The 10,889-nt window shown below is 40.2% G+C and overlaps 1 protein-coding gene across 1 annotated transcript; it reads right to left on the bottom strand.

The window, feature by feature from the left end:
• Nucleotides 1–826: 826 nt before the first annotated feature.
• On the bottom strand, nucleotides 827–4,763 carry LOC147611129 (putative xyloglucan glycosyltransferase 5). Its single transcript, XM_086785794.1, has 5 exons — nucleotides 3,402–4,763; nucleotides 2,899–3,207; nucleotides 2,502–2,792; nucleotides 2,124–2,237; nucleotides 827–1,971 (listed from the first exon to the last, which is right to left on the bottom strand). The coding sequence occupies exons 1-5, from the start codon at nucleotides 4,116–4,118 to the stop codon at nucleotides 1,330–1,332; spliced, it is 2,073 nt and encodes a 690-aa protein (XP_086641920.1). The 5' UTR covers nucleotides 4,119–4,763; the 3' UTR covers nucleotides 827–1,329.
• Between the last annotated feature and the right edge of the window lie 6,126 nt (nucleotides 4,764–10,889).

Below are 10,889 nucleotides of genomic sequence, written 5' to 3'. Positions count from 1 at the left end.
GTACACCTTATGGCTGATTTGGGTTTTGGACAGGCATCTTCCATTACCATATTGACTCCTTTTTAAACTTCTTTCCTTTCCGCTTCGACCACGATCACCAGCAGCTAGATTAAGGCCAATATGAGCACAATTAATTTATCATAGATTTTGTGTGGTAGTTCTTTTCTCATGCAAAGGCCACGATGCGATGGAGTTCAGTGAAAACATCACTACCCATATGCATGAGGCAGATCCATGCATACCCATCACATGTAGAGACAGGGCAAGAGGCAGCATCAACAACAGAATACAAAGAACTCCAAGTATACATGGATACATTGGAGCTGTTGACACAAGACCATAGATGCACCTAGCCATAGCCCGGTATGGTTAACAGTATCAGATTTAAAAATGTGCTTGAAAGCCCTTGTGGTTTGTCTTTAAAGTAAGGTTCCGATGTCCACCTTGTGATAACATCCATAGAAGAAAGTAAGTAAATTAAGTTCCTATCACTACACTCACATCGGAGAAAAATAGCCATGATGAAGGCTAGTATGCAAGCGATGCACGAGTACATGACTATTAGGTCTCAAAAAGGAAAGGGTGGCTGGAAGACAAGGAGCCTAACTCTCTAAAAATAGCCTCTGTAGATTGTGATCCACGTCATGTGATAGGTGCCAACTACTAATGGGAGTCAAAGAAGACCTTCAAACCTGGCCTGAATTCCAGGCCCATCAAGAACCATCTGGGCACCTGTTCTAGCCTTCTTTTCAAGAAAGTGAGCGGCATTACTTACATCTTATAGACCTATGGTAGACAAATAAAAACACTTGAACTTACACCCATAGAAGAACATAAAAGAGGTCTATACATTAGAAGTAGGTAGTCTACACATTAAAAAAATGGTCTAAACAATGTTTCAGACCAAAAGAATATCCTTATGATGAGTGGGAACACTCTATATCGAGGAGGCAGATTAATCATAAATACAGACTGCCTTCAAGAATTCAACTGTAGTTCATGTAAGCAATCACTACACGACCCCAGCAAGTGACTAATGAAGACATAGAGAGCTGATAACCAAAGCTCTTGCAACAATTACAAAAACACTGCCAACATATGAGCTGAAGCATCTTTATGCTTCCAATTTCCCCTACAAAATTACAGCGTTGTGCCATTAAGTCAACTAAGAAAAACTTCAGTCTACAAGAACCACTTGCACGCTTGTAGCTGAGACCTAACTTTGTTATTGTAAGCATAAGATCATCACCCAAAGATTCTTGATTCACTGTGGAGAGGAAGCCCCACACTAGGGTAGACAGTGTGTGTGTACCTCAACCTCATCAACAATCAGCTCACTTGCTCACCGATAAGATCCAGTCCAACTAAGAGAAACGAGATCCCTTGGAATAGCAGAAAGTAGAAATGTACACCCTGCACTGATAGCAAGCTTCGTACCGCTGCAATCAAGAGAAGAAAAGCCAGTGCAAGTTCTTTCCTGTAAACTTGATTGGCCTTCTTCTTTTTGGGTTTGATGGGCTGATCATTGATTCTAGATAAGGCGTCAAGGCCAGACTCGGACACCCCCCGATGAAGCTTGGTCTGTTCATGATTGGCCTGTGCTTCCTTCTCAGCAAGGGCCACTAGATCTGTCTCTGAAGCTCTGCCGACCTTCTTGGTAACAACCCACTCATATGCACTTCCAAGCTGAAATAGGCCTGAGACCATGGCATGGAACTTGGTGACTGACATTGTGTTCTCGAAGAGCAGGTATGGTACAATGAAAGGGAACGACTTCGGAGCCGGTGCAATGTTCATCAAGGACATGACGGCGGGCACATAGCAGATCACCCAGGCAGGCAAATGGGCCTCCGGGATAAACATTGTCAACGGAAGAATGATGCAGAAAAGTGTGAAAGAATAGAATGGAAGGATAAGCTTCCTGAGCAGAAAGAAAAGGAAGATCAAGTTTGATTTCTTCCAAACAGAGATCTGCACAAAATACAGAAGTGAGGTAACATGTGAGCAAAACATACTCCCTTTGGCCAAATGGAATCCATACAGGCTAGTCGTGCTTGCATGCCCTCATTGTAACAACTTAAAGAAAAGCACTTGTAATTGCTTAAGATGTCAGCTATGCTTACCTTTGAGGTAATGATATCAGGAAGACACAGCCTAAATAGCTGCATTGGACCTGAATGCCAGCGATGTTGCTGCTTTCGATATGCCTCATAGCTCTCTGGTACTTCACACAGGCACTGCAGGTATAAGAACTGTGTGTTTAGAATTAAGATCACATAATGATTCACTAACATCAGGGAGGACTACACCTGCCCGAGGAAGAGGGGGTGGTGGTGTCACACTTCAAAGAAAATCCCCACATCTCCTTTGTGCGGAGGGTTTTAAAAAATAAGACTACGTGTTTTTCTGAATAGGCACACACGTACACACACACATCCACGCATGCATGCATGTACACACACACACACACACGCCGGCATATACCATCTCCTGGGTATTACCTTGACATCATTGAGAAAGATGAACTTCCATCCATTTAGATGTGCTCGGACAGCAATGTCCATGTCCTCAACAGTGGTGCGTTCCAGCCATCCTCCAGAGTCTTCTAGTGCTTTTATTCTCCAAACACCAGCCGTGCCATTAAAGCCAAAGAAGTTGAGGAAAGCACCATTGACCTGCTGCTCAACCTCAAAATGATACGACAAGTTGATGTACTGCAGCCGTGTCAAGAGATTTTCATCCTTGTTGACAAAGGACCATCGAGCTTGCACCAAGCCCAGATCTTCATTGTCCTATAAAAAAAAGGGATTTGATGGTAAGACAAGACAGAAGCCCCTTGCTAACATGGATATAAGAATATAAACAAAATGCTGTGAAAAAACGGGAAAACCATGTCACCTTAAAGTGTATGATAGTCCGTTTTAGAAAATCTGGCTGCGGCTGGAAATCAGCATCAAAAATAGCAACAAACTCGTAGTCTTGAACATAGTCACAGTTCATAGCTGACTTCAGATTGCCAGCCTTGTACCCAGTCCGTAGCAGACGGTGTCTATACACAATCTTAAGACCTTTCTGATGCCACTTTTGCACCTCTGCTTTGATTAGCATCTGAGTGTCTTTGTCATCTGAATCGTCCAAGATTTGCACCAGCATTCTATCCCTCGGCCAGTCCATTTGGGCAACTGCACCAATTGATTGCTGGTAAACCTGCAAACATCCAGATGCTAGTATACTCTCTCTCTCTCTCTCTCTCTCTCTCTCTCTCTCTCTCTCACACACACACACACAAATTTATACTCTTGCTCTCATTTACAATGAAATTCTGTCAAAGCATTCTAACACACTTCTAATGAAAGGATTGAACTGAATTCAACAACTTCTAGACAGACCCATATACATACCTCCTTCTCGTTGCACATGGGGATTTGAATCAGCACCATTGGGTACCCAGAATATGGCTGCTCTGGATCCCCATTATCCAACGATTGCACTTTAGGCACAGGTTTGATCTTTTTGAGCTTGATCCACGCACACCCCAAGCACTGCGTGATTCGGTCCACCGACTGGATAAGGAACAAGATTATGCAAGCATTTGCCAACGACTGCAAAGGAGGGGCAAGATAATTTGCTCTGACATATATCCATGCAACATAGGTGGAATGGAGAAGTCCCTGTACATCCTGCGAGTCGGGAATGTGCAGATGTGGTGCTGTAAAATGCCATCCCTTCATGTGGGCTATGAGCTCAAACCCGAGCATAAAGATGGCAAAGGCCAGCAGCACTTTGATTATGTTGAAAAGCCGACCCTTCTGGGGCTTGTCTTCAATGCCTTGTCGTAGAATGAGGCGTTTTTTGATGGTTGAGAGCAACCCATACAGTGCCTGGGCAAACCAAGTCACCCATCCAGCTGCCTGATGTGCTTTGAGCAGCATGACCCATGTGAGCTGCTTGGCATTCTTCCCCCTACCCTTATCAGCAAGGTGGAAGGCGTCATCTTCAGGGCCACCAAGCTCAAGCATAGACCAGTTGTTGGGCTTCTCCATCTTCACTACTACTGGGGTGCCACCCATGTGATTCTCCTTCCTCCACCATTCCATGAAATCGAAACTGGGCGGCATGGCAAACTCTATCAAAGGAGGGTGCGATCCAAAAGGAGTAGAATTTACCTTGGCGTGGAAGTTTATTTGCAATCCTCCTGGAACCAAGCAATGGTGTGCCCAAAATTGTGATGTTGAAGGTGCTGACCTGGAGCTTGTTGCAGAAGATCAACAGAAGGATACCATGTGGGTTAAACTCATTGATGTTGGAAGGACGCCATGTGCGTTGAGATTATTGGTGCTCTCCTGAAGAAGCGTTTTACCATAAGAACAGACAAGGGTACACGTGCAAGCTATGGCTGAGTATGTAGGCGATATGACGGTAAGAAGAAGCAAAGGATCCAATCCTGAAGCAACCAACAGAGTGTAGGGACCTTCTACTGAAAACGAAGGACCCAATTCTGCAGGTGAAGAGCCCAAAAGAGAATGACCCAATAGGGTTTACAGGCCACAGAAGGCGTGCAAAGTAGAGGAGATCAAGGAGCGAATAAAGAAGAACCCCACAATGGAGGACCCAATAGGGCTTACAGGCCACAGAAGGCCTGCAGAGGGGTGTAATGGGTGCTAATGAGTGTGCTGATGTGGGGAGGTGAAGAGGAGGACTGAAGAGAAATGGTCTAGGTAATGACAAGCGCGTCGGCCAAGCGCTTTATTAACGCAAAGTGCCATACAGAGGGCTGGCGGAAAACTGTTTTGGCAGCCCAGACAAAGGGGGGAGAATTTTTTTGGGTAGCACCGGAGACACGCAAAATTGGTACGGGGTACCCTTTTGGCCTGTGTACACACCTGTCACCCCTTCTCATTCCCTTAACTGTAGCTGCCGACGCGAAAGAATTCTAAGGCTGCCCAAGCCCTCGGGGCATCACACGTGTGGGTCCCCTCGCACGTGTGGGTCCCGCACGTGCCGGGCAAACACCGGTCTCCGCTGCCTCACGTGGTTTGAACTCCCGGCCAGGCTGCATTTTGTTAAAAGTCCGCGCCCGCCCTTGCTGGCCATGCAAAAAAGGGCGCATTAAAAAAAAAGTAAAATCAATTTTCGAAGGGTATTAAAAAACAACAAATCAATAATAAGACCAAGATTAACAATACACCCACGTGGCGCGCTTTCTCCTTCTACGCAACACACATAGACAAATGCCTAGTGTGAAGATACCCCCCACTTTAATTTATTCACATCAGCATCTCTCTATAGCTCCTTTACCGCCTTTAGCCATTTTAAAGTCCTTTTATCTTTAGAGTCAAGCCCCTTGGCCACATGCATGGGCCCAACGCACCCCAACAAATTATACCTTCATCCATGTGACTCCTCCCTGTTATCCCTTCCTTGCATCCCAATTTTGTTAGATTTGTGTGTACTTGTCAACAATTTCCATGCATGAAGCCTAACTAGGACATTATCAACCACCACAATAACCTAGCTATGCTCAAGTCGACATCTTGGAATCAATCAAAGTCTACACAACCCCAAACACGCAAAGCACTCACTCAAAGTAAGGCTCTCAAAACAAAGGCTCCTTCCGTGTATGGGGATCCACATTGCACCTCAAAATCTAGAGCACATGCACACCGTCTCATGACGGAAACTATATGCATAAAGAAATCCATGGACCTTAACTAACTATCACTATCTTACCATGTATATAGAAATCATGCTCACGAAAAGGCATATTTAATTGTTTGACTCGTCAAATCGATAATGAGAGTGAAGAAATCAAGGTAAGAATACCATCTAGAATTCTATCATTGCTTCCAAGAATCAAATGTAAACCAATGCAATAGATAATTTGTAAGGAGCGAATTTCAAAATTTCATACTAGCAATCACTTCACATCTCCCACATCTAAAGTATGACCCCATGGAGGTGAATAATTGTAAAAGTGCATGCTCTAACATGCTATAAAATGAGAAGTATCATGCTTCATTGAGAGATTTGCATATGCTAAAAGCATCATGCTATAAAATGAGAAGTATCATGCTTCATTGAGAGATTTGCATATGCTAAAAGCATCATGTACATAACCACCGAAGATTCTGACAATAAACTCTTTTACTTTAAAGCTTGCAATTGAGCATCAAATGTACTTGGAAAGTATAAGTATATGATTCCTTCCAACTCACATATTTCACCCCAATCTAAAAAAAGCGTGCTAAGAGCATCTAATGAATAGTTGATTTTTTAAAGTGTCGTGCTATAATAAGCCTCTACATCAAACAAAAAAATGAATAGAACAAGTCAATATGACAACTAGACACCATATTATATTTTGAGGAAACAATACATTGGTGAATGGATCAACTAGACACTATATTATATTTAATACATTGGTGAATGGATCAAACACTTGATAAAGAAGTGGAGCCATGCTAAGATGGACCATCTCCATAATTAATATTAGATAATTTGCATGATGCAAAGTTTTATATACTAATGGAAACCCATTAATTTATTAACCACATGTAATATTGCATGCTCCTTTTGCCTTCAATAAGCATTTGTAGCCAATCACCTTATAAGTGTTACATGTTTTTAAGTGTTGTTTTTAATATCTCCGGCCATGAATCCCGTTTCTTTGCATTCATGAGTTAAGCTATAGGCTTTCTATCTTAATTCATGAGTTAAGCTATAGATTTTTTCCTTTTCATTCATGAGTCAAGATATAGACTTTTGTCTTAATGTTGCTATTATTATATCCTACATTTTACATTTTTTTAGTACAAAGTCATTCATATGTATCATCTTGCAAAGATTGGTCCACACCGTGTTGAAATTGTCTATGAATAGAAAAAGTCAATATGACAAATAGACACTATATTATATTTTGAAGAAAAAATGCATTGGATGTGATAAAGAAGTGGAGGCATGCTAAGATGGACCATTACCACACTTAATATTAGAACATAACTTGAATGGTGCTAACTAAGCCTTATATACGAATGGAAACCTATGAATTTGTCAATAATGTTGCATGTTTCTTTTAACTTCAATAAGCATTTTTAGCCAATCCCCTTATAAGTGCTACTTGTTTTTAATCTCTCTCGACCATGAATCATATTCTTTTCATTCATGAGTCAAGCCATAGACTTTGATCTTAATGTTGATATTATTATCCATTACATTTTACAGTTTTTTAGTACAAAGTCCCTCATATGTATCATTTTGCAAAGATTGATTCACACTATGTTGAAATTGTCTGTGATATTGACACACACATGACATTAAATAACTTAGATGGCTAACTTCAAGGAAATAAAGTTTTTAAACAAGACTAAAACTTGATATTTTTGACTTATCACTTTTACACCATACTCCTTTGGTTCTTTCTTGTTTAAAACATGCCAACAAAAGTGCTACAAACTATAGCAGTATCCTCTATTAACATAGAGGCTAGATCAAGAAACACATAATTAAGTTGACCCCTAGACAAAGCTCACCCTCACCCTTCTAGGACTCAAGTCCTAGATTTGCTCTTCTAAGATATAGACTTAAGTTTTTAAGTCTAGGACTCAAGTCCTAGATTTGCTCTTCTAAGATATAGACTTAAGTTTTTAAATACAGTGTCTCTTCTAAGATATAGAGTTAAGTTTTAGATATTATCTTATACTAAGGTCTTAAAAGAGAAACTCTAGGACTCAAGTCCTATAGGTGATGTAGGAATCGAGTTTTTAAATAGAGTTGCTCTTCTAAAATAGAGTTAAGTTTTAGATATTATCTTGTACTAAGGTCTTAGAAGAGAAACTCTAGTCCTAACTCAAGTCCTATAGGTGATGCGGGACTTAAGTCTTAGAGTTTCATGTGGTAGAGTTAGATAGAGAAAGTTTGGCATAGGATTGTGATGGTGGTGAACCTTGGGTTAAAGCATGACATTAAGAGCTCTTTATCTTCATCCCTGCAACTATCATGGGGATTGGCAAAGTTCTTGAGTAAGCTCAAGAGCTCAACCCTCGTAGAGAGCTTGATCACATGGGTCTCTCCCATGTGCGTTGTCACACCGCAATGGTAGCAGCTCAATATCCAATGGGTGATAGTATCCTCACTCACACACTCTCTCTAATCCTATTGCATGAAAGAGAATGCAGAGTAAGAACAAGAGTAGAGACACACTAGCTTAATTGCATGTGTGGAGAATTGACCTTATAAACATGAGAAATTTATACTTGGTAAGCCTTAGAGTAAGTGACATGAGGTGCCCAATGACCTATTACCAAGATTTTACAAATGTTTGGTATTTTTAGTTAAGTTCCTCCACCCAAGAGTAAGTGACTCCAGGTGCCCAATGACCAATTACCAAGATTTTACAAGTGTTTGGTCTTTCTAGTCAAGTTTCTCATGTTATGAACTCTTAACGTACAAGACACATGAGCGTCTTCTTTAGAGAACTTTACAATGTCAACTGGAAGATAATTATAATATTATGATGATGATTTTAAAAGTGAAAGTACAAACACATCCTTGGTATCGAAAGAAGAAGTTAGCAGAGGGGAGCAATGAGATTGTCATGCATATAGTTGGTATTGTAGCAAAATCAATGATGAATGTTACATGATTGGGTCATTGTCTCTTTGGAAGGGATGGGGTGGACGTGCTAGTATGTGAAGAAAAGAAGTTAGACAATACTAGTGACTAATTGTCCATTTAGTCTACTTAATGTGTAGGGCTATACTCTTTAATTTACGGGCCTTTTGTCACACTATGTTTGTTTTTCTTTTATTTTTTCCTTTTTTCATTTTCCTTCTTTTATGGCTCTTTTATCCTCTTTTAGATTATAATGAATAATCATTACTTCACTTGCTTTGTTAATGTTCTATGATGAAGTTGATCAGCTTTTACATTGTTGTTACTTTTTCTCATGTGAGGTTGAGTTCTCTCTGATTGTTTGCTAGTGCGCTCTCTCTATTTCTTCCTCATGTACAAGTGGTATGAACATGTGGACTTCTTTTGTCATTAAATCTTGTTTGACTAGTGGGGAAGGCAAAATTGATGGGAGAATCCATTATATAAAAAATAGGTGTGATTGTTGACTAATGACCCTTTAGTGAGGACCCTTTAGTGAGAGGACCCTTCAGTGAAGCAATGATAGGAAATAGATTGGAGAGGCTAATCGTGATGAGGGTTTTAGATGCTTCTTAGTGACATTACAATACATCATATTACCGTAGACCTTTGGTTAAGATTTTCAAATGATACTAGAAAGCATGGCACCATGTCACATGAAGTAAAGTTAAAGAAAAGGTTTAATAAGGTCACATAACCCTTGAGGAAGCCCTTGAGGAAGAACCATGCATAAGATTTATTTGGCTAACATAGGATTAAGATAAATTGAAGAGCAAGTTAGCTTGGTATACCATTCTACATTTCTATGAAATGATTGGGAATGGCAATGGTGACGATAGAAGCCATGAGGGTCATGGGAGGTTGAGTCGTTGGTTTAAGAGGTCATTTTCTGGGTAGAGGAATACCTTCAAGTGGTTTGGGATACTTCTCCAACTCAATATTTAAGCTTTGATCTCTAAATCTTTTGCTTCTTATATACTTTACTTTTTTCATTTCCTTTAGCACTCTTGCTTTCTTCATTTCCTCCTGCTTTCTACATTTCTTCTAGTACTCTTGCTTTCTTCATTTCCTCCTGCTTTCTTTGCAATTTTTGTTATAGTGGAATCTAGGCACAAAGTTGCTAGGCCTTAATGAGAGGAAATCCATTACACTCAATGATGAGTGTTGCATATCCATGAAGAAGCTTGAGAGACTACCTCTAATGTTCTCTAGATAAATGAGTTCTTGCAAGTAAACATTAGCATATTTTGCTACCATCTTTGATGTACCATGGGCTTGATGTGGGTGAGCTAGATGCGTTGTCTTCATGTAAGATATTAGTTCTTATGGTATTGTACCTTTTTTTATACAAGCTCTTATGGTTACACTCATGTAAGGTTTGGTGAAAGAGCTTTTTATAAGGAGATACTCCACTTTTAACAGTGTCTACACTTTTTATAAGGAGATACTCCACTTTTAACAGTGTCTACACTTTTGATACAAGTTTAAGGTTTGGTGAGAGAGCTATAAAAGTTACTTCACTTTTTGATACAAGTTCTTGTGGTTCCACTAGTGTAAGGTTTGGTGAGAGTTTTTTTGGAAGAAGCTACTCCACTTTTAGGAGTATAGGGCACAAACATATATATTGTTTGCCCTAATTTTGCTCATTATATTATGAGCACATTCTTATGTCTTCCTCAGTTGCAATTGTGGGATGCCTTGCTTCTTCTTAGGTTGTAAATATATAGATTGTTCACCCTAATTTTTCTCATTGCAAGTAGATTCTCATGTTTTGCTCAATTACAAGGAGAGGTTCTTGTGGGATGATTGCTCCTTCTTAGGCCACACCATTTCACTTGATAAACTAAATTTTGTGAAGGTTCGTGTTGATGGTGATGACTTTGGGGCCTTTTGCCTGGCAACCTAGATGAATTAGTTTTCATCATCGTAGAAGCCTTGGAAACATATGTCTTTAAAGGCATTAATGGCTCCTTTCGTTTCTAAAAATGAGAGCTCTCAATTTGTAAAGAGAAATTTAGCAAACAAGCATGTACATGATGTGAGTTCTATAGATAATTCCTATAGTAGGAAATCATTTAAAGGCTGATTGTAAACAGAGATAGATTTTAGGCCTAGCTAAGATAAAAGAGAAAGGAGAGAGGGCTACAAGAGAGAGACAGAGAGAGGGATACAAGATGATCTATAAGATAGGGAAAGGGTTGAGAGAAAGGGGGAGTGGATGTTGAGAGAGAGAGAGAGAG

The sequence above is a fragment of the Cibotium barometz genome, chromosome 48, assembly GCF_041138505.1.
Source record: "Cibotium barometz isolate CiBa-2024 chromosome 48, ASM4113850v1, whole genome shotgun sequence".
Taxonomy (NCBI): domain Eukaryota; kingdom Viridiplantae; phylum Streptophyta; class Polypodiopsida; order Cyatheales; family Cibotiaceae; genus Cibotium; species Cibotium barometz.
Note: the sequence above shows the minus strand (reverse complement) of the source record. Positions and strands in the feature narration are given on the sequence as shown.

Excerpts from the sequence above, each read along its gene's own strand:
- LOC147611129 (XM_086785794.1), bottom strand. The coding sequence starts at position 4,118 with ATGCCGCCCAGTTTCGATTTCATGGAATGGTGGAGGAAGGAGAATCAC. Across the intron at positions 3,208-3,401 it reads CCATGTGCAACGAGAAGGAG|GTTTACCAGCAATCAATTGG; the intron begins GTATGTATATGG and ends GGATGTTTGCAG. Across the intron at positions 1,972-2,123 it reads CTGATATCATTACCTCAAAG|ATCTCTGTTTGGAAGAAATC; the intron begins GTAAGCATAGCT and ends TATTTTGTGCAG.